Source organism: Gymnoscopelus braueri, assembly GCF_963280865.1.
Source record: "Gymnoscopelus braueri genome assembly, chromosome: 5".
NCBI lineage: Eukaryota > Metazoa > Chordata > Actinopteri > Myctophiformes > Myctophidae > Gymnoscopelus > Gymnoscopelus braueri.
Window position 1 is genome coordinate 26,639,595 of NC_137606.1, and position 23,551 is coordinate 26,663,145.

The 23,551-nt window shown below is 41.4% G+C and overlaps 2 protein-coding genes across 5 annotated transcripts; both read left to right on the forward strand.

Moving 5' to 3' along the window:
* Positions 1–415: 415 nt before the first annotated feature.
* On the forward strand, positions 416–9,211 carry fosb (FBJ murine osteosarcoma viral oncogene homolog B). Of its 3 annotated transcripts, XM_080429415.1 has the most exons (6): positions 416–645; positions 958–1,142; positions 2,685–3,083; positions 3,381–3,488; positions 3,871–4,212; positions 5,296–9,211. In XM_080429415.1, the coding sequence occupies exons 1-6, from the start codon at positions 582–584 to the stop codon at positions 5,347–5,349; spliced, it is 1,152 nt and encodes a 383-aa protein (XP_080285541.1). In that variant the 5' UTR covers positions 416–581; the 3' UTR covers positions 5,350–9,211. The 3 variants fall into 3 exon arrangements, with proteins under 3 accessions (XP_080285541.1, XP_080285540.1, XP_080285539.1); XM_080429414.1 differs by lacking the exon at positions 5,296–9,211 and having other exon boundaries at positions 958–1,146; positions 2,698–3,083; positions 3,871–5,262; XM_080429413.1 differs by lacking the exon at positions 5,296–9,211 and having other exon boundaries at positions 3,871–5,262.
* A 3,885-nt stretch (positions 9,212–13,096) lies between these two features.
* Positions 13,097–21,619, forward strand: cUnh19orf47 (chromosome Un C19orf47 homolog). Of its 2 annotated transcripts, none has more exons than XM_080428503.1 (8): positions 13,097–13,155; positions 15,453–15,540; positions 15,670–15,784; positions 16,366–16,447; positions 16,908–17,027; positions 17,155–17,304; positions 19,376–19,446; positions 19,533–21,619. In XM_080428503.1, the coding sequence occupies exons 1-8, from the start codon at positions 13,137–13,139 to the stop codon at positions 20,094–20,096; spliced, it is 1,209 nt and encodes a 402-aa protein (XP_080284629.1). In that variant the 5' UTR covers positions 13,097–13,136; the 3' UTR covers positions 20,097–21,619. The 2 variants fall into 2 exon arrangements, with proteins under 2 accessions (XP_080284629.1, XP_080284630.1); XM_080428504.1 differs by having other exon boundaries at positions 17,155–17,229.
* Positions 21,620–23,551: the final 1,932 nt, after the last annotated feature.

The window sequence follows — 23,551 nt, forward strand, 5'->3', positions numbered from 1 at the left end:
CTTTTTACACCAGAAACAACATCCTAAATGAATGAATGAAGTTGATTTCCTGTTGCAGTACTGTGTTTGTGAATATCGATAGCTGACAGGAAATAAACTTGGACCCAAGCTGTTCCCATAGCAACGCAATTCCACAAGGTCTATTCCCTTTTAGAAAATTGTTAGACGGTGAGAAATATCTCGTGGTTGTGATAGTAAAAAAAAAAAAAAACTATTATTATCCTCCGCCAGGCAAGCCAGTAGCCTATTTCAGTGGGAGAGAGAGGGATTCCCTCACGTCACCAAGGATACACAACAAACAGCAAACTCAGTCCATACATGGGCACGTACGTCAGCGGAACACCGAAGGCGGTACCCTCGGTAGCTTGAAATGGTTTCATGCGATGGGGATTTCATTCATAAGACTTGAGCTACCGTTGGACCCTGTTACAACAACGTTCCTCGGAGTACAGTTCACACATATAGCAGACTTTTTACATGGATCTATAATAACTGCATATTTTGGTGCTTGGATTTAAAGCAGTTGTTTGCAACATCTGGAGTTAGGACTTCCCTTCCGAGGGAACTGGATTACCTTCTTCATGCAACTCTTTTGGAAAGAAACCAAGAACATCTTACAAGATTCTACCAAGAAGATCAACTTCGGTAAGTCGGTTTTATTGCTTCGTCGATCCATATCTATCGTTTAACGCAAATGCGATTTCACAAAAGTATATATTCTATCTGTGAGTTTGTGAGGTAGCCAACGTAATAGGAAAAACAGAATCGTTTGGGAAATAGCTATGAACTTTGCAAACGATAACGGGACAGTGGCGAATATGAAGACAGTAGCCTATCTATCGGTTATTTAGAGAAAAGCGTCGGCAACATGGAAGCACTGGCATCAGCTATTATGATAACATTGTCTAATGTCTTTCAGCTGTTTACCGTGTGTTGCTATTCCACTACTGTCTGCAGGTGATATCGCACTTTCCCCGGGAACGGTAGGGTTCACGTTCACCACCCTCGCTCCCTCGGGGGAAATGTTCCAAGGGTTCCCCGGCGACCTCGATAATAGCGGTTCCCGTGGAAGTTCCTCGTCCATAGAGTACCTTTCTTCCGTGGACTCCTTCGGGAGCCCACCGACTACCAGTGCACCGCAGGTAAGTTATGTTAAAAACTCCATACTTTAGATTAAAAACAAAGAAAGGATTAACAAACTCATGCGTTTCAGGATCCCAATGGAAACAAGCCCATATGGTGCTTTCTTGTGTTTAATCCTTTTAGCATCCTTTTGTATAGAACTGTAGCCTACTTTCTGTGCTTTTTTTGCAAACTGTTAATAAAGTATTCAATCAATCAATCAACCAATCAATCAATCAATCAGTGCAGTTTGGGTGATAACTGCGTATCCCTTAATATTCATTATACAATATTATTTTGTATTTTATAGGCCTGCGCAGTCATTCCAAATATATTATGGGCTAAAATGAACTCTTTATCAGCACAAATATGATGCGATTGCCACTATTATGCCTTTGACTGTGTTTATTTGAACACCTAATGTCACTGACACTGACTGTAGTTGATAAACACTGCATCCACCGGCAGGCTGCTGCTGTGCTGTGGCAACGTGGTGGGTTTACAGCAGCAGCATGCCGCAGAACGGATGACAAGCAGTGTTGCCAGGTTTTGTGAGAGAAATAAGCAGCCTATGAAAACAAGCCCAAAAGAAGCAACTTAGAAACCTATATGCATCGACTATTTAAAAATAGCTGATCTACAAGCTCGTAGGTCTGCTATTTTCAAAAGCTCTTGCAATAAAATGTGGAATATTTGTAATATTTTTTGAAACATTCTAACAACACAAATGCTCCCCTGAGCACAAAACATTTTAATGAAAATATTTGAGAACCACTGGTTTAAATAATAATGAAAACATTTGGAAGCAAGCCTAAATAAGCAAGTACACTTTAGAAACAAGCCACAAAAAAAACGCAACCCGCAAACTACCAATATTTACTAGCAACTTTACAGAAAAACAAGCCCAAAGTCGCTTATAATAATCAGACATGGCAACCTTGATGACAAGGCTCTGGAACTCTCCTACGTACGTATACCGAAGTCCCGCCTTCGCTCGCTTCTCTCCACGCTCTCTTTCTGCGGTGACGTCAATGCGTTCTATTTTGGAGTGTTACGTCGCGTTGCTAAGGGGAACCCGGGGGTGTGACGGGAGGAGAGGAAAGAGGCGGGGACACGCATTGGAGAGATGTGATTGGTTTAGGAGACTGCTCAGATCCTCATCCGCTGTTTGTATGAGTATTAATGCCAGTTTGAACTCCTTTTTGGGATCAACGGAGGGTATAAATAAATTAAACAAAAATATCAGTGACATATTTGGACTGAACATCATCTTAGCCTATTTTACCAAAACGAAAAATGAAACATTTTAATTGAACTAGAAAACATTCCCTCATTAATTCTATAGTCGTATACAGTGCAATTAGCCTATAGATTTAGGCTATGATTCTTTAAATGTTACAAAATTGTTCTATTGCTTTAATTATACAATTAATATAATTATTATGGGTGGGTTTAACAAATCATTTAGAAAGTGTGCATGTGGCTGTCTGTCTGAGTGTCTGTGTTGCATGTTACTGACGTACTAGTTTTCACTCACTGACGTTCTCCATGTTCCCTCCTAGGAGTGTGTATCAGCAGGAGGTGGGTTGGGCAGTGTGGATAACGTTCCTGGGGGCAGCAGCAGCACTGGAGCGGTGGATATGCCTGGTACCTTTGTGCCCACTGTCACGGCCATCACCAGCAGCCAGGACCTGCAGTGGATGGTGCAACCAACCCTCAGCTCCTCCCAGGCTTCTGGACAGAGCAGCGGCACTTCCACCATGACCCAGCCCGTTTGTCTGGTTGACCCATATGACATGCCAGGTCCCAGCTACTCTTCCCCACCTGGGTTCACCCCGGCAGGTCCAGAGACTCCAGGGCCATCCCAGAGGCCGGCCCCGGGTCCCATCCGTCAGTCCCGAACCCGCTGTCGCCGCACTCGAGACGAGTCTGTGAGTGACGACGGAGATGTTGGTGTGTTAGTAAGTGATGTGCTTGTGTGGTTTCTCGTTTGTTTGTGGGTCCTTGCATATAAGACAGGCTATGTGTAACTATCAAATTACAGATGTATCTAATACTAAGATTTTACTCAGAGAGTGTGAAAAAATAGTAAAAATAACATTGAGGATTTAAATGTGTAAACTGAATTTAGTGTGTATAGGAGTTTGAAAACATTTAATGGCTTACACAGTGGAAGGGGAGGCAATGAAAGCTCATTGTAAAGTAGAATGAAAGCTAAATATTTATCCCTCTCTTTCTTTCTCTATCCTTTGCTCCAGCTAACTCCCGAGGAGGAGGACAAGCGGCGTGTCAGACGTGAGAGGAACAAGCTGGCTGCTGCCAAATGTCGGAACCGACGGCGAGAGCTCACTGACAAACTGCAGTCGGTGAGCTTGTCATGATAATTAAATATGACCTGTTACTGCCCATGCTGGTTGATGTTAATGAATGGCCATGTTCAGTTAATGTGAATAATGATTATTATAATGATTATGGGTCTGACTACTAGACAGACTATTGTACCTGCAGTACTGATGACCACACTGTAGCGTAATGTGATTTGTAAGGGAAAGTTTCTATAACATGGTATTACTAAGGGGGATTGCAGCTTCCTCCACAAATAATCAAATACATCGTCTTTAACCTGCTTACCTCCTCCCTTTCTTCTGTTGCCATATTCTTTACTCCATCTCCATCATCCATCCACCCCTCTGCTCCCCTTCATTCTCTTTTCCTTTCTCCTCTTGTCCTCCTCTCTTCTGCCTGCAGGAGACAGACATCCTGGAAGAGGAGAAGGCAGAGCTGGAGGCAGAGATATCGGAGTTGCACAAGGAGAAGGAGCGTTTGGAGTTTGTTCTGGTGGCCCACCAACCGGGCTGTAAGATCCTATACCAGGACCAGCCGCAGGGCTCTATGCAGCTCCCACTGGCTCAGGCCCAGCTCGCACACCAGCACCTGCCACCTGTCTCCATCGTGGGCTTGACTGTGAAGGAAGACGCTTTCTACCTGCCTCCTGCCTACACGACTCACCCGGCCTCCACACAGTCCCAGCCGGCGGTTCCGCAACAACAACAACAACAGCAGCAGCCTCAGCCAGGGATGATGCAGGAGGTAGCATTTTCTAGTTCTTTCTATTGCTCAAGTGAGCCACTGCTGGCTGGTCCACCGTGTCTGATGGCCAGTGACAGTGGCGGCGGTGGTGGTGGTAACCACGACGGCATGTCCGCTGTCAGCTACAACCCCTCATACACATCTTCATTCGTGTTCACCTACCCAGAGGGAGCCTGCGGGGTCAGTGCCCACCAGCGGAACAGCAGTAGCGAGCAGTCATCCGATTCCTTGAACTCGCCATCGCTGCTGGCGCTCTGACCGACTGACAGACAGACCCCCCGGCACATATCAACATGCACATACTGCGATGTGGTCACTGGAAGCGTAGGGGCTGAGGCAAGCACATGTACTATACCTGTCAGCCTTTAACTTCCAGCTCAAAAAAACAAACACAACCAATTGGATTCATATTTACACATTCCAACATATCATAAATATCCTAAAACAAGAGCCATACAAAACACACTGACGCACGTCAGACGTGGATTAAATCATATCAATACTTAATACATAATAAGCATACAATCTGACATAAGGACAACAATCACATTAATTGTCATCCTTATGTCGATAACAAATGTACCATGGACACAATACGCGAATACAAGTATCGACGTTGCCACTTACTGGCTCTAAAAACGCCTAGCTTACAAATAATGAATACTTTCATATGTTACATGTACAGTGCAATGACTAAAATAAAAACCACAAGCTCACCTTGCAATCCCACAAGTCACCCATGCCCTCCCACCACCCCAGCCGTCATATGTTGGTCACCACCTCCCCCCGCTGCCATCTTTTTTTCCATCATGCTGAATGTATTTATGCAAAGCCGAGGGAAGAAGGACATGCTGTTGAGGGTCTCTTGTGTGGGGGACAGACTGCTGGTCTGCTGCTGTTTCTCTGCTTCTTCATTAGCTGGGACATGGCTAGGTTGGGGATCTGAAATCAAACAGCCTCCTCTGTCTTTTTTGCTCTTTCCTGTCTTTTTTAAAACTTCTGCCTCCCTGCCAAACTGCCACCCGTGCCATCTCCCCATCTATATTTCTCCTCCTGTCTCTGTGTATCTCTCTCTCTCTGAAGTCTTCGACCCATGAGAGCCCGAAGACCCCATCCAGCCCTTGGGACCTCGAGTGAGCACCGGTCAACTTAACACGCCCCCCCATGCGCTCCCCCACATATGGACATGGATGCAAGCCCCTACAGAAGATTGTTTTTTGTTTTGTTTTTGGAGTGCATTGCTCCAAGCAGGCCCTTACAGCTGCGAAATCAAATATATTCACACATTCACATGGACACAATCATTTAAAAAAAAAAAGTCAAATGAAGAACACAAAATGCAAGAGGGATGCCACTGTCTTCTGCTGAGCCATTGTTGGACGTACAAATGATGAAGCTTAAATCACAACTTGTGGTGTGATGGTGGTTGAATGAGGATGAAGGGAGAATGATAGGGAAGGAAAGAAGTTTGATCCCAGCTAGAGGGCCTCTCATTGACAACTGATAACGAAGGATGCTCATTCCCTTTCACCATCAATGAGGAAAATGTTGAAAACAAAGCAAAAAAGAAAAATACAGCTCTTACCAGCTGTGTGGAAGGGTGACCTCTTACTTTTACCCTTCATAATACCACCTCCATACCACAAAGCCTCATCCACCCTGAGCACACACACGCACATTCATACCACCGCATCAAGTCTCTGAATTGTCCCTGAGTCACGGACTTATTTATTCAAAGTTTATGTTGTGATCTTTGAGAAAATATATACATGGTTATTTAAAAAAAGAAAAAGTTATTTGACAGTACTTTGACAACGAGCTTTTCTGAGCTTTTCTTGTTCAGTCTGTCAGCTCTATGGAATTGTCCAGATGATAACTGATGCCTTTATTCTGAGTTTTGAGTGATTTGGACAACCCTCTAAGCATTGGGTTCAGTGTTCTCTGTACTTCTCTTTTCCTCTCAAAGGAGGAAACAGTTGGGGTACATTCATTGTGAGTGTGTCCACTCAGAGCCACTAAGCCCATTTATTTCTTTCTTTATTGAGGTTAATGTTGTGCAAGAGCCCAAAACAAAACCCGGAAATGGAGGGGAGAAAATGCGAGGTGACGTTTCAGAGTAAGCGTTCTTTATTTGCCTGTGAATTTGTACAATTTATTTTCCTATATGTTTGAGTGAGAATTGTTATATATTTTTGTTTTATATTAGTTTTTTGTCTTTTTGTTTGCTTCGTCCTCTGCTCTTACTTGTACTGTTGCTGCCAAAGTCTGTTTGTTTGTGTGTGTGTGTGTGTGTGTGTGTGTGTGTGTGTGTGTGTGTGTGTGTGTGTGTGTGTGTGTGTGTGTGTGTGTGTGTGTGTGTGTGTGTGTGTGTGTGTGTGTGTGTGTGTGTGTGTGTATATTTCCTCATTATTGTTACTATTATTATAATATTACCATGTATTATATCATTATTTTATTATATTTTCATTTGGCAACTTCAGAGGCATGTTGCACTATGAAAGTTTTTTCTGTGTCAAAATTTCTAATTGTAAGCCTATATGCATTTACATATATACAGGAAACATGTATATATAAGTGTATGGACCATGATTGTAAAGTATGAATGTTTTCAGATCTAAATGGAATATTTTTGTCAATGAAGAAAAACAGGGTGATGTTGTTGCGACTAGTTTTAAAATGGATATTTTTCTAAAAGAACAAAAACTATAATAAAACCCACAGTACTCCCCAGTCCATCAACATGAACTAAATCTCTCTGCCTATGTCCATGTGTATTTATATGTTTTAGATATAAAGCACATTATCCAGGAAGATGTATTAAATGTATTGTGTCTATGATGCAAGTTAACAAATTAGTGCTGTTGCCTTTGTTTGTTTGTTTTTGTTTGCGAGGTCTGTCCCAATGCCTCCTGACACCTAGCTTATAGCCTAATTTACGCAGTGACACCGTTGTGCGATGAAGCATACAGTATATGAAGCTTAAATGCCACTTGATACTCACCAGTTCTAAAACAAGGAAATAAACAATATGAGAAATATTTGAGAATGTGTTAACTGTAACATAATTGTTTTTAAGGATTGGTTATTCATGTGCAGTTTGCATTTTTCACAAATCATGTTAATCCATTGCTAATAAACACCTCAATCATTCTAATCAAGTACATTTGTAGCATAAGGATTTCATTCTGAGTACATAAGCTGTAAAACTGCTGCTACAGTAATATTTTAATTAATAAGAAACTATTATTCTGTCTAGTGTGGCTTTAGGTAGTCAGAAATGGGACAGATCTCATTTATATGTTTTTGTGTTAGACCTATATTTACATATGTAGATGATGAAGATGCCTTTCTCCATCTAAGAACAATAACAATGTGTAATGATGATGTTTTGCTATCAGAATAAGCATAAAGCATATCCATTGGTTCTGTTGTACATAGATTTTGTGGTGCTATCTATTCCACACAATATGAACTGGTAATATTGAAGCAATTTTACATTTTAAAGGAAGCTAATGAGCATCTTTTTCTTTTCTTTTCTTTTCTTTTCTTTTCTTTTCTTTTCTTTTCTTTTCTTTTCTTTTCTTTTCTTTTCTTTTCTTTTCTTTTCTTTTCTTTTCTTTTCTTTTCTTTTCTTTTGGGTGAATGCCCAAATGCAGAGGCTGCTCATCGAATATTAGTTTAGTAATCAATTACTCATTAGGTTGTTAATTGTTACATACTGATCTTATAGGGCTGTTGCACCACACTTATGCTCTGCTCTTCCTGTAATTTCTGGAAGTTGCAGTTTAGTGTTTGGCTCAAACTACACTCACAATAATTTGGAATTCAAAATATCATGAAAATGCAAGTGATTGCCCCATTGAACCCATATAAATGTACCTGGCAATATCCAAATTATCCAACATGTAAGTCTAATTACTATTGTTTTCTCTATGATGTTATCGTTTATTTCACAATGTTAGGACTAATATTTTTACAGTTTATGAAAGGCAATACTTATTATCCTCTTGGATAAGTTATGATGTAGCAAATCATTTGCAGCTCAATCTCACAATGACCAAACAGACACTTTATCTGCTACTGTGTTCTGTGCAATTAAATATGTCTTTAATGGCTTTGATCGTCATCAATCTCTGTCAAAAATCACTCAAAATGTTATTGCATCCTTTAGTTATATGGTTTTATGGCCCTTTGACAAGACTTGATTTTTTTTTTTTTTTAAAGATGTATTTTTGGGCTTTTTTATGCCTTTATTGATAGGATAGTAGGTTGACAGAAAATGGGGAGAGAGATGGGTGTGACATGCAGCAATGGCCGTCGGGATGGGGACTCGAACCCGTGGCGTGCTGCAAGGCTACTTTGGAGCCTAGGTTAATTCTTGTGAAGAGATTACCTTTTGTTTATAATTTTAGAGATGTTTTTTTTTTTCTTCTTCTTTTTTTATTACGTGACCTGAGGTTGTCTCTCCCCCAAAGGTGCCATAGTTTTTCTCGATTCAATGCTTTTCACCCTAATCCACATCACATTTTTAACTGCAGATTAAAAAAATGCTCTTTGTGAATCAAATGATGTATTTTTTGTCACAGTTAAGCTGTTAACAGTTAAACACATTTGAGATTAAAACAGCCAAGGATTGAAGCTTGTTCTGGAGGATATAGAAATGACATTATCACGCTGATGTCATTGAAGTATCATGTTTACTTAACCTGGCTGATGAAGGTGCTCTGATAACTCCATATCTTTGTTAAGTGCATTATGTCATAAATGTATCTCAATAGTTCTCTGCAGTTGCTTCTACAATACTACCTTTCTCTTAAACTTTCTCACTTACATGGTTTTACCCCACTCTGAGAGGACCAAATATAGCATTAATAGTAGTTTGCTTTTACATTTCTATTTCTTTTCTCCCCTTTCTCTTTTTGTTGCCCTCTTGCCCTCTTTCTGATTCTGACCGTTTGGTGTCCTGTTAAAGTTTACTTGAAAGAGGGAAACTATTCTCACTGTTTATGGACTGTGAAGGCTGAGTGAGCTATCCCCTTTAATGTTAACCTCTAACCGTTCAATTCCTAATTGTGAAAAAAGTATATGAAATAAACAAATTATTGTCAAGGTTTTTGTTCATTTTTACATAATTGTCACATGGTGATCAGGATTTGGCCAGGGCAAAAAAAACTGCTGAAGAAGAAAATTAATCACATCTCAGAATCTACTGTACATGGGGAATGGTGTGGATCCAATGTGGATCTCGGATTTGATGTGGACAGCCTGTGACATCAGCCATCTATGACATCAATCATCTATGACACCAAATTTTGGCCTGGTTTCAGCCCAATCAGAACCCCATTGCCTTCCATAGTAAATTATGTGAAAGACATTAGTGGAACTGGAGGTACTTATGTGGCCAACTGGCATTTTGTGTGCACAAGAGATTTGCACTGATCAGAATCAGAATCATCTTATAGTCACATCATAGGTTTACAGCTGTAAAACAGTGGGTGAGCGTGAAATTCGTTTTTGTGAAAGCTCCCTCGTTTTTATTGTTTCCAGAAAAAGAAAGAAAAAGGAAGGACAGGGGGAGCAAGGGAAAACATATAGAATCAAAAACAAAAAGGTATCTACATATTTACACATAGCATATCCATCCGTGCAGTATGTAAATGAGGTTTAGATATAAGGTGTATGAGCATAGCAGCTGGTTTTGATTGAATACTTTATTAACAAAGACAAAAAGCCCTGAGGGCTTGTTTCCATTGTGGTCCTTTGTATTCAATTCATTAAGACATATAAAGACATACAATACTATACTGTACAAGAGATCATCAATACTAGGAGCAGTAAAAGTACATTTACAGAGAAACAGTGAGGGGGTAGTTTCTTTTGGCAAGCTAGGAGACTTGTCTAGGTCCAGTTGCAAATTGCAGACAGGGGCTCTTTTATGGCCGTTTTGAAGGAGGGTAGGGAGTTGCACCTATTGATGGCTGGTGGTATAGGGCATTCCACATGTGGAATAGTAGAATGAATTCATCCCCATGTTTGTGCTGGAATCTGGGGGGAATGAGATCAGTGGAGCTCCCTCTGGTGTTGTGCCCGTGCAGCACTACTCACTCGTCCCTTGAGTATCTTGAAGACCAGGCCCATTGCAAGTTGCTGTACTCTGTCCTCTACCCTGAGCCATCCCACCCTAGCATAATGAGCAGGGGTTAGGCGAGTCTTAGGTGTGAGGTTTAGTAGTAACCTGATCCTTTGAGGTGCCATGAATAGTCAAAATTACTTTGGATAAGTGCTCCAGCTAGTGTCCTCAGTGCATTCCTACTGACCAACGAGGAGATCCCGCCCAAAAATCTTGTTCTTTGGTTGACTTTCTTGATTACTTTTGTTGCCATTTTTTCACTGGAAAGATTGTTCTCTAAAATACAACCCAGGTAGGTAATTTCTTCTTTCCTTGTGGCTTGTGATAACATTGTCACTCACCCTGACTGTAAAGTCTGTGACCTTACTGAATTTAAATTCAGACCCAAAAAGAATGGATTCAGTTTTGCCCAGATGTGCAGGTGGCAGATTTGACTGAGCTCAGAGGGTTTTTTCAACCTGCAATTTGTCCTTGTCCGAGACCAGGAGTGCTGAGTCATCCACAAACGAGAACAAATTGCAGTCACATGCTGATGTCATGTCTTTAATGTAAATTAGGAGGCCCTAGTATGCTTCCTTTTATTTATTTAAGATTTCTTTTTGCGGCTTTTTATGCCTTTATTGATAGGACAGTAGGCTGACAGGAAATGGGGAGAGAGATGGGGAATGACATGCAGCAAAAGGCCGTCGGGATCGAGACTCAAACCCGCGACACGCTGTCAGGCTACACTGAGCCTAGGTGCCTGGACCGCTACGTCCAGGCCTAGCATGCTTCCTTGAGGAACACTGGGGGGAGGACACCGTGACAGTTCCGTTCACATCCGCCACCTGTTCTCTCTCCCCTCCAGATAGGATTTCATCCTGTTCGCGGATGCACTATCAAAACCGATTGCCTTCAACTTATCAATCAGTATAGAGTGATTTACAGTGTCAAATGCCTTTTGGGGGTCCAACACATAGGTCCAACATGACCATGCCGCAGTATTTGCCCGAGTCCACCTCACGTTTGATGTAGTCGGTCTAATAGAGTAGGCAGGCGTCAGTGGAATGAGATGTTCTGAAGCCAGATTGGAATTCGTATATTAGTTTTCTTTCTGCAAGATACTTTTCTGCCTGTTCATATACCAACCTCATAACCTTTGAAATGGAACATAGAAACAGGGCGGTAGTTGCCGGGGTCTAAGGTCACTTTCACTGGTACAATCCACCACAGGTTATGGCCTTGAGGAAAAGTAAAAGTCCAAGACTTGCCTGATGACAGGCGGGGGTCATGCCTTGTTCAAATGACTGATGGTAGCCAGGTGGAAGCTGTTCATAAACCTGGTGGTCTTGCCCTTGATACTACGGTAGGCCTCCTTGCCTGGCCACAGTCGTTGTAGGGGTAAGAACAGTTTGTGGCTGCGGTGGTGCTTGATGATGTGCTGAGCTTTGACTACGCATCTCTTCTTGTACAGTTCCTGAAGCGGGCAGGCAGTACAGTTTCCGTACCAGGCAGTAACACAGCCTGCAGATTCATCATTGTTGACACTCCGACCTATCACTGTCGTGTCATCAGCATACTTGATGTTGGAATCGTGTGTGGCTGTGCAGTCATGCGTGTATAGGGAGTAGAGGAGAAGGCTCAGCACGCATCCAGTCACATCACAGTGTCAGATGTGATACCGCCCATTCTCACCACCTGACGGCAGTTCGACAGGAAGTCTGGTATCCAGTTGCACGTGCTTGGGTGTAGCTCTAAGTCTCTGAGCTCTAAGTCTCTGAGTCAGGTAGCGTGGAGCAGATGTAGTCTCTCATCAACTTCTCAAAGCATTTGCTGACTATTGGGGTGAGAGCGACAGGTCTCCAGTCATTCAGACATGTCACCTTGGATTTCTTGGGCATGGGCACAATGGTGGACATTTTGAAGCCCACCGGGACTGCAGCCTGGGGGAGGGAGAGGTTGAAAATGTCGGCAAATACTACCTCTAGCTGTTCTGCGCATGCCTTTAGGACGCGGCCTGGGATCCCATCAGGTCTCACCGCCTTTCGGATGTGACTCGCTTGAAGTCTGTGCGCATGTCGTCTTCCGAGGCTGGTGCTCAGTCCAGCGGTTTGTGAGATTAGCTCAGGACACATACACTCACACACACGCGTGCGGTGCACACACACACACGTTTCCAGGGGGTCCCCACTCCCCAGCTAAATGATTGGTAGCCCTGAGAACCGTTAGCATCCATTTGGTTCCATTTGTACACTCTCAGAGTTACGGGGGTCTGTGCACCGTGGCCTAATGCACAGTGACGGCTCCACAGAATTGTGACTGGCTTTTTTAGAGCAGGGGCTAATGAATTTTGGCAACAAACTATAATGAATAATACTAATACGACAAACGAGATTCAACGATCCAGGTTTAATAAATAAATAAAAAGTATGATTTTATAGTATGGTGTACATAGAAGTCAGTCAATTGTCTTTCACATATTTATATATATTTTATTTATTTATCTCATAAACATTTTTCACATGGGGAGGGGGGCATTTGTGGGGAGGGGGGGCTTAGGGGGGGCTAAGCCTTCACCAGCCCCCCCCAGGAGCCGTCACTGCTAATATGCATAGTAGTGAACTGGGGGTCCTTGAAATGAAAAAGTTTGAGAACCACTGGTCTAACAGTGCACTACAGTGGCCACAGAATGCAAGTAGGCCTTTTGACGGAAATGACGTAATTTCAGTGGAGCACCGCGACCGTCACCGGATGCAGCTGACTCCGGCGCGCGCGTACACTCATTCACTTCACACTCACACACACATTGGTCAACATGGCGTCCGTGACAACAGGTAAGAGAACAAGGGCCCATACATTGTGATTATTTTGGCGATATGCGTTAATAGTTCACCGTCGTTTGTTTCCGACAGTCCATCACATTAAAACGCTGCTTTTGAGCTCAAAGAGAGTGTTTAGACGTGTGCAGGAGACAGGAGTCGATCACACCCGCTTAGCATAGCTAACTGTTAGCTAGGCTGTATCTGAAACCAACGTTAAATTAAGCTAATGTTAGCAACGTACTTGGCTTTGAGACGAGGTTCTGTTCTGCTCTTGTTTTACATTACGTAATTTGAAATTGAGCTATAAGTTAAACTACATTAACACACTTTATTACCCATGGGTTTTGTGTTTAGCCATAATGTTGCGGACGTGGATCTAATCGATGTTATATAACTCACGAATCAAATCATCTCCTTTGAGTCTGAGTAGAACACAACTATAACAGATGGCCGATCATAGTTTTACTTGCCTAACGTACTAGCTATCCCAGTGAGCCATAGTCGTCTACTAGACCTCCGTCTGAAACTGGGTTATAATTGGTCTAAAAGTGAAGTTTTTTCAACGTCTATTCTTAGCCTAGACGTTGATTAGCTGTTTTAAGCGTCTATATTTAGACCGTTTATATTATAGACGTCATTTCAACGGCTATGATATAGACTGTCTATATGTAGATGCTTAAAAAACAGCTAATCAACGTCTAGGTTAAGAATAGACGTTGAAAAAACGTTAACTTTTAGACCAATTATAACCCGGTTTATAGCCTAGCCCTTAGACGTATTTTAGACCCAAAAATGCTCACGTGGGTAATGGGTATACAATTGATGATGCGACATTGCCATGGAGATGTTTGGCCATTTTAAGCTATTTTACTTTTTATGATCAGAATCGACTTTATGATAAGCTGTATGATTACAGTTAATTTTAACCATGTCTTCATGTGGCTCTAGTCTAGTACTCGCTAATATGTCCTTTTAATGTGCCTTCATTTTCAAGTTTGTGTGGAGAAAAAGCCAGTGTGATCAGAATAACTAACATACGGGATGTCAGACTTTTTAAACGTTCTTTCTTAAACCAATGTGATGTTTGCTACCATTGGATTCTTATTTTTATACTTGTATGTTAGCATTGGCTGTGAGCTTGTGACCTCCGAGGCCGAGCCCTGCTGAATTCTACCACCAGTCCAGTCCACACCACAAGGCACTACATCATGCTCTTAAAAATAACACCCAGCTGGCCACAGTCGGCATGTGTTATGTGACTTAAGCCTGTCGGGCCCACCCTAACTGCCACAGCAGAAATATGTGTATATTTACCTCAGAAGTAAATGTATATTTTAATGAATGACTTGAAAAATTAGACCGCAAAATAAAATCATCTCTTGGAGACACCGTTGCTACCCCTTTAACATGTACAACTGTGAGAGAGTGGCCCAGAACCTATGCCTGAAGACCAAAAGTCTAATATCTCCCCTGGCCAAGAGGAATTCCCTCTTTGACTAGTGGTTAAGATGTTTGGCTCTATAGCACCCTTCCCAGGCGGGAGACCTGGGTTCGAATCCCAGGCCTTGATGCCATGGCCTGGATCGGGTTTTGAGGGTAGGTTGATGAATTGAATATATAGGACCACAATGGAAACAAGTCCCCAGGACTTTTTTGTGTTAACCTTTTAGCTCAAATTTCTGTCTGTACCTCGTGCTGTTTATGTTTCTGTCTAATAAATATTCAATCAATCAAGTCAAAGGGGTTGAGTGTAGCTTGGCTTTAGTGTCACTTCCTGTGCAGGAGACCCTGCCCCCAGGTTTGAATGTCAGGCGTTACACTACTTGTATTTATTCTGTGGTATGGCGTCAGAGTTGTTGTGGATAGGCCATCTGCCGATACCCCAGAAAGTCTCTCCTTTTCACAGCCTGATGGCACAGGTATGTAAATAGGATCACACCTTTAAGACATTACCCAGCTCTATTCAGACGCGTCCACACCTGTTTAACTACATTCTTGTCTGAAATTCAGGTACGAAAATGAATAGTAGATAAAAGAAAACACTTGGTTTTGTTGTTGAACTGTTTTTTTTACAGCATCGCTCTGCAGGAGGCTAGCCACCTATAAGAGCGTGTCTGTGTGTACAGATCTAGTCTTGCAAACTGCTCGATCGATCATCGCCAGATGTGTTGTGCACACTGCCAGTATTTTATAATGGATGTGAATGCGGCTCTGATCTGGCTGAAACCTCACCTAATTTATTTAATTAATTGTTTTGTATTTTATTTTGTCTATTTTTAACACTCCCTCTATCCCTTATTCCTCCTCAGACACATCAGAGTGGATCCAGTTCTTCAAGGATGCTGGAATCCCCGCCGGCCTAGCTGTGACCTATGCTATTTCCTTTGTGGACAACAGGTAACTGACAAATAACGGTTGAGCCATTTGAGAAAACCTGGAGCAATTTAAGAAATTGAGAAGAATCTGAATTGTTAAAAGGTGTGTTTTAGAGAAAAGTTGGTTGATACGCTCTTTGTCTCACTGTAGAATTCAGAAGAACATGTTGATGGACCTCAGTAAGGAACTCATGATGGACCTGGGCATCACTGTAATAGGTGACATCATTGCCATCCTCAAACATGGCAAGAAGGTGTACAGACAGGTGAGGACTGATGAGGGAACAACATTAACATCTACATTTGATCAGGTGTTTGTCAAGTTCTTTTGGGGGAGAGTTAAAATGTATTTATTTTTAATGTTGATGCAAATTTGATGTTGAAATGAGGTTTACACTCAAACACATAAATAATTATTGTAACGTTTTCTATTCTTTCCTGAAGCTATTCTTCAACTAGCTTTTTGTGGAATAAATTATTGTGGCCAGAAATGTATTTGTAAATGGACTTTAGTATTTTTATCAGCAGAATAGTACCTTATGTTTATGCACACAACTGTGTTGAGGTGGGCTTGTCAGATAACACAACTTTTTTTCTGTTGCACTTCACACTAACTTTAAGCCACATGATCATTTTTGATAACACCTTTTGTTCTCAGTGTTAGGCAGTTCATTTAACAGCGGAATCTTTCTATTTAATAATGAAATATGCAAATTTCCCCCTAATAGATCATTTATTCTCCTAATTAAATTTGATGTTTTCTTCTGGTGAATGACCTCATTGTTTAGCATTAATCTAGGCTTACATCTTCTGTCTGTAACACTTACACTTGTACCTCTAATTGCAGGATATGTGCAAAATGGCTACTGAAGCCATCTCCTCAGGACAGACCAGTGTTCAGGCTGCGCTAAGACATACTGCCAGTACCCGTGAGTGTCCAGAATAAATTTCTGTTAAGAATTACATGGAATTGTCATTCGTTTTTATTTTTATGCCATTTCCATTGGAGCTGCAATTATTGTTTATTTACTTAGTACGTTTTTGTCTTGTGTGTATATATATACAGTATTCAATCCTAGAAATAAGTAATCGGACACACAAAATTCCATGTTTTTTTTTTTTTTTTTCTCCTTGCACATAGGAACGAAGATAGTCAATGATGATAACTAAACGATGATTATTGTTTATATTATGAGCTTACGTTTCATATCACACACCATATGCACTTATATCTCATATATCATCAAGATATCGGCATAATAAAAACCTGGAACTGTGTGTGGCTATGTTGGAATTCACTATCTCATGCCAACTGGCCTGAAAAGGCAAATGTGAACATTACAACAACCAGTAAGTTGAGAGAGAAATAATCTTTCTTTTCTGTCTTAGCCGCCACTCGTATGATTGCCAACGCCTTGAGCAGCGATTCCCCACCAAGCACTCCAGCCCGCCGCCAAGACCTCTCTGTCACTGTGTCCAACAAACAGGCAAGCAAGAATGGCAAAGCAGGTATATAACAAAAAGTGTCCTTCTGGACCATTTGATTGATCTTTTATCTTAAAATATTTGTTCCCCGTTTCTTTGTTTTATCGTAAGTGCAGTCTGACGTGTTCACATCGTTCATTCATGTTTTCAGTGGTGACTCGGCCAGCAGACGAGGGGAATGGTTTACCCGTGGTGAAGCGTCGGCGTGTGACAGCAGAGATGGAAGGCAAGTACATCGTCAACATGCCCAAAGGCACCACGGCACGTACACGCCGCATCCTGGCCCAGCAGGACAGCAAAGGTACGCCTGGCCCAGTGGCCCCGGGCTCTTAAATGCAAGCTCCCTAAAAAATATTCCCTAACAAACTTAAGACGCACTAACATGATTCAACTTTCTGCAAACTGGACTAAATCAACAGAATACAAACTGCAAACCAGGGACTGCTTGAGTGTCTTCCCTCCTTGCACTGGGGTAATTTGATCCATTGTCTGTTCTTCCCGCATTTGAATATCGCCAGGATTTGTCCTGGTTCAAAATCAGACCAAGGTGGTAACTGGATTCGATTCCCGGCCAGCCAGACCATTTGCTGAACGTTATCCCCCAACACACCACATTTCCGCTCTCTCTCCAGTCCACTGTCACTCAATGCAGGCAACAAATGTCCCTAGAATATCTAATCTCTATCTAATATAAAACAAACAATTCTGTCAATTGTCAAAGCCGATTGGACATCTCTGATTGGTCAAAGATGTGGAAATACTGTATGTTCTATGCAAAATGTATTATGTATATGTTAGCTTACAGAAAACAGTTTACAGTCACCACAAGTGATAAGTGCAGTCTGTAATTTGAATTCACACTTATTTAATATTTTAAGGGTAGCAACAGTGAAACAACACATTCTTCAAAAATATCTTATTTTAAATTTTACTGACCATAAGTAAAACGCTTAGTTTCCTATGACTTGACGAACGCTCTTATTTAGAAGGCTGACCAAAACTGGAAGTCAAAACATGCTTACTTTGGTTTGGATGCAGCGCCATTGGCGCTGACTTTACCAACATGCCAAGCTAAGTCACGGCAAATCACTGATTATTCAATAAACGTCCGACAAATCAACATAAGTAAACTTTTCATACGGATTTATGGCTGCATTATGGACTTTGCAGATGCCACCTAGTAATTAATTTTCGCAGAGGCGAGAAAGTAGGAGGAATGAGCTACTGTATCTGAGACACCCCTGTATGCTTGTCGCACACACACGCCCACCTGTCCCGTGTCTTTCAACAACGCAATGTGCAGAGAAACAGAGGGATGATTTTCCTTTGGCACTGGCTAAAACAAAGGTGTATTAAATTATTAAAAAGTTATTAAATTCATTTATGTCCGAAAAGGCTTTAAAATTGACTTAAAAAGAAAATAAAGTCTTAAATTAATCTTAAAAAAAAGCCAGACACATGAAGGTTGTCACGTACGATTTTCAGAGGACATCAGTATTAAGCATTAGCAATACAATAGAGTCGGCCTGTCTCCAGAATGCAGGTACTCAGCTAATGAATAGCTACAATGAGTCGCTTTATTCAGGTGATATAATCAACGCTCAAAAGATTTCATCAACGTACATGAAATGCCACTGCTGTCCTAACTATAAAACTCACACTGAGTCACTCAGACCCTCTTTGCATACACTTTGGACCCTAAATAATAACGCTAAATACTGCATTTATTTATAACCACAGTATGCCGTTTCAGCTGTGCTAAGCTAAACGGTTCTGAAATGGCTTTGAAAGGCGCTGGCTAAAATTGCCGATCTACAAGCTCACAACGAAGAGCAGAGCGACACGTTGTGAGGTTATACATCTAGGCTATTTGTGTTGTGCAATACCATTGTACGACAAAATATAAATTAGGCTTTTAAAGTGACAGTACACACATTGACGTCTCTCTGCTTGAAAAAAAAGAGGAAAGCCTAGTAATGAAAATGAAAATAATGTTGTTTAATTATAGGCCAAATCTGCCAACAGCTACTACCAATAATAGAAAAGGATCGATGGGGAACCCATATTTAATAATTAAATATTGGTAAAAATGTACTTTAAATCTGAGTTGTTGGTGTTATTGAGTGGTATAAAAAAATATTTGAAATCTGACCTAGCTAAACCTGCAGATACCCTGGGTATATTCCTGTAGCCTACATGCAGGCAAGCAGAGGTGGGATTTATATTGTCCATATCGTTGCCTTTGTGATATTAATATCCAGCATTTTTATCTAGATGACGATACAATAACAAAATATTGTCGAGCCCTTCTTTAAAGTGTGTAAAATTCTCTTATGTTTCTAAATGTTTATCAACTTTTTTTCTATAAAAAGGTGGGAAGCGGTCTGTGTTTGAGAGACTTGGAGCTGAGTCGCAGGTTGACATGACGACAAGCAACAGCAAAGTAAGACCCTAGGTTATATTTAACAGCCAGTCATACATTGTGCACAGGTTGTTCTTTATTCATAACTTTTGTTTTTCTCCCTCTAGCCTACGGGTGTGTTCAGTCGTCTTGGGCTAGGCAGAGCAGATGAACAGGAAGATGAGCTGAAGGCAGGCCAGCTGCACATGGACGTGGAGGAAGAAGATGACAGCGATGGAGATGGCTCTGTGCTCCAGTATGCTGGTGTCCTCAAGAGTACACCTGCTTCCAAAAAGAAAGAAACCGCCCCCAAACCCTCCATACTACATCGCCTTAAACCGGCACCCACCACACTCCGTCGCCTGGGAGGCAAATACAAGCTACGCTCTTCTGACGCTCCCACCTCCTTGCCTTCTACGCCCGAGGGCATCCCCCCTGCCAAGCCTAGCGTGCTTCAGAGACTGGGCAAACTACCTGCCACGCACGCCGGCACCGATTCCCCAGACCTGCCAGCGGACACACAGGACAACAGGGTGACCAGCACCAGGCCAAAAGTCAAGGCCAGACTGGCAGTGGCCAGCTCCAAGGTCAGCAGCAGTACTGGGACAGCAGCAGCTGCGGAGAGCCAGGGAGCCCAGATGGACATTGGGTCTGTCAGCGTCTTCAAGAGACTGGGCAGTAAGAGGACCTAACGCATCATTTTGTAGTGTGATTTCCCTCTGTTTTGAGTTGTTTTTATTTTGTATTTTCTATTATGTTGTTATATCCGTCACCAATACATTGTTCAATATACCTGAAGGTTTTGTATGTACAAAACTGCAATCTGATTTAGTGTAAAGGCAGCTTCAGTGCCACATTATGATTTTTTAGAATAATAGCGGTTCAAGTAATTACTGAAAAGAGATGAGTGTTAGCTCTCTGTGGCATTCAAGCTGGTCATTCACTTAAGGTCTCTGGATGAATTGAGTACATAAAAAAAGAGAACGTTTAACTCAGTTTATTTCAGTTGATATCCAGAATATTATTTGTATCATTGTGTCATTTCAATGTCAATGTATTTTTAAGGCATGGGCATGGCATTCATAAACTCAAAGTTTAACATTGAGTATGATCTAATTTCCCTCTTGTAGGAATTGAGGGTTGTCTTTTTTTGACACTTTATTCTTCTCTTATTCACTGATCTCAAATGTAAAATGTGTTGGAGAAATTTGTGTGACCCTCAGAATGCATGAAGCTGTAGTGTTTATGATCACAAGAAAGCCAGTTTGTTGTTGAAAAGAAACGTGATTTTAAATCTTTGGGGGTTATATCTCCTGACCACAAAGCCTCAAGAGTTTTTGTTCATTATCGCTTGGCTGACCACTAGTTATTTGCACAGCGCAGTGGTCTACCGGTACACTCTTAGGGCTTCCATTAACAGTATGAATTTTAAGTCTTTACTGCATTGCCATCACCTTAGCACCTCAAAATTCCATCCTCTGACTGAGGTCAAAGATGGATAGGCGAGACCCAAAGACTTGGATTTCAACTGTGGACTTGAAAATATGAAATAATGCAGTCACAAAGCAACCTCACAATTCACTTGAATCGATCTAAAGCACCTCATCACCTCCATTATAGGCATGCAGACAAATGCACAGTAACATCCCGTGTTCTTTGAACTCTAAAAATGTGGAATTTGACCTTAAGGGTCAATTTTAAAATTTTACCGGGTACATGAATACTCTAGATATTACTGTGTCGAAGTGAAATTGAACTTCTTGATCATTCTATCTTTTCGACCATAATGTTTTTTATACGTTTTGGGCAACTACTTACTTAAAGGTAGTTAAAATCATATTTGATTATAGATTATATTGAAATGCATTTTATAGATTTGGTAGAATTTTCACAGCAGAATATCTGTTCTCTTCCATATATTTTTAACTGGACATCCTATTTTTCACCCATATGAAGAAACCTTGAAATGTCAATGTGCTCAAAATGGGTATCACTGTGCTGTACAGTACAAGCAGTATAGATGGCATCTGTTTACCCGATAAGACACTAATACACTTTGGTATTATTTTTGTCTATGAACCTTCACATCTGAACTTTGTTACACTGTACAGATTTTGAGAATGCAAACAAAAAAACATCTCCAATTTTTAAGATATTATGGAACACAAGCTCATGGTTTGAGAACTTGATATTGTAATTAAAAAAAAATAGAAAAGGTTGAAAGATCTTGGCTGTTTTTCTTTACCAAATATTTTCTCCCCAAAATCAAAATGCCCCAATGTGTCGGTGTACGCGTATGAGTCTTCATTTGAAAGTTACAACATATAGGGCACCCCAGTGGCTCACCCGGTAAGAGCGCATACCACATAAATAGCTTTAGTCCTTCCTGCAGCCGGCCGGGTTTCAAATTTGACCAGAGACTCGTTGCTGCATGTCATCCCCTTTTTTCCAGAGCTCTTCATTCATTGTCCATGTTTCAGCACTGTAGAGAAGGATACTTTGCACAATAGGTTCTTCATCCAGACAGGTGTTCTGTCGTACTAAAGTGAGTTGGGTCAAAAGCACCCGTTTCGTCACCCATTTGACGAGACAGTACGGCACTGTCAAGTCGCTTTTCAACATTACGGCTATTGAAAATCTCTCTTTGCCCACCTACAAAGCCCTTAACGGTCGGGCACCATATCTTAAAGAGCTCATTGTACCTTATTACCCATGCAGAATACTGCTCCCAGAATGTTGGCGTAATTGTGGTGCCTAATCAGGGTCCTCTCCTGTGGAACCATCTTCCAGTTTTTTGGTCCAGGAGGCAGACTTCCCTAAATAGGTATAGGCTTACAACTTTCCCTTATTTTTTATTTTTTTTTCATTTTAATTTTTCACAAAGTATACATACAACACCCCCAAATCCCTCCCCCCTCCCCACATACAAACCCACATACATAAAGGACAGCACAGACAAAAATAATCAAAACATAATCAAAAATAAAGGTACAAAAAAGAAAGAAAAGGAACATCAAGAAGAGACAAATCTGTTGTAAAAACATGAAGTAGCTTCGAGAAATAATAGATCTAGACCGAGATAGCTATAGATAACCTATAACATCTCTGATACAGGTAGGGACAACGTTTCCATATAGTCCAAATAAGGTTGCCAAATCTTCGAAAAAGTGTCAAACCCATTTCTTAAACTATAAGTAATCTTCTCAATTTCTGAGAACCATCTCGCAATGCCGAGGGGGGAGTCAGACTTCCATGTTATTGCAATACATTTCCTAGCCACTCCAAGTGCCACCTCTATAAATTTAATTTTGTGTTTTCTTAGTTTTGCACTGATAGCACAACTTTCCTTTTTGATAAAGATTATAGTTATGGCTGTCAGCAGGCTTACCCTAGCTATAGGCCAAGACTGCAAGGGGACTTCCCATGACTGAGCTACGCTCCCTCCCATCTGTATGCTTTCATGTCCCATCCATCAGTGCATGTTACTAACTCCCTAGAGTTTTTGTGCTTTCTCAACTCACAAGCTTCCATAGATCGTGATTACGGATCCCCTGGCTTGCGGATTGAAGGTTTCCATGGATTAGGGCAGCAGAGTGCTATTATAGATATTATTATTGTTGCTGTGCATCTCTGTCTTGCTCCCACACCCGTGCCCCCCCCCCCCCCTCTCTCTCTCTCTCAACGCCTCCCAATGCCCCCCCCTGTATGAATGAATGAACCATTGTAAAGCGCTTTGAGTAAGTTTGAGTACTTAGTAAAGCGCCATATAAATGCAATTCATTATTATCATTATTATCATCTCTCTCAACGCAACCTTGCTCAGATGGCTGCCCACCTACAGCCAGATTTTGTTTGAGGTTTCATCCCATTAAGTGTTTTTCCTTGTAATTATTATCTGTTAATTAAAGAGTATGGTCCTGAACAGCTCTATATGTAAAGTGTCATGAGATAACATTTATTTTATTTTTATGAAAAACTTAAATGAACGACCCCTGTTAGCCAGTAGAGCCAGGTCCAGAAATGAGTGACACTCACCAATCCAGATCAGAACCCATTCTTCTCGTTATTTGTTACTGTGTAGGTCAGTAATATTCAACTGGCGGGCCAAATTTGGCCCGCAGGGAGTTGTCTTGTGGCCCTGGAACAC

Excerpts from the sequence above, each read along its gene's own strand:
- fosb (XM_080429413.1), top strand. The coding sequence starts at position 582 with ATGCAACTCTTTTGGAAAGAAACCAAGAACATCTTACAAGATTCTACC. Across the intron at positions 1,143-2,684 it reads CGACTACCAGTGCACCGCAG|GAGTGTGTATCAGCAGGAGG; the intron begins GTAAGTTATGTT and ends GTTCCCTCCTAG. Across the intron at positions 3,084-3,380 it reads ACGGAGATGTTGGTGTGTTA|CTAACTCCCGAGGAGGAGGA; the intron begins GTAAGTGATGTG and ends CCTTTGCTCCAG.
- cUnh19orf47 (XM_080428503.1), top strand. Across the intron at positions 15,541-15,669 it reads ATTTCCTTTGTGGACAACAG|AATTCAGAAGAACATGTTGA; the intron begins GTAACTGACAAA and ends GTCTCACTGTAG. Across the intron at positions 16,448-16,907 it reads AAGACATACTGCCAGTACCC|CCGCCACTCGTATGATTGCC; the intron begins GTGAGTGTCCAG and ends TTTCTGTCTTAG.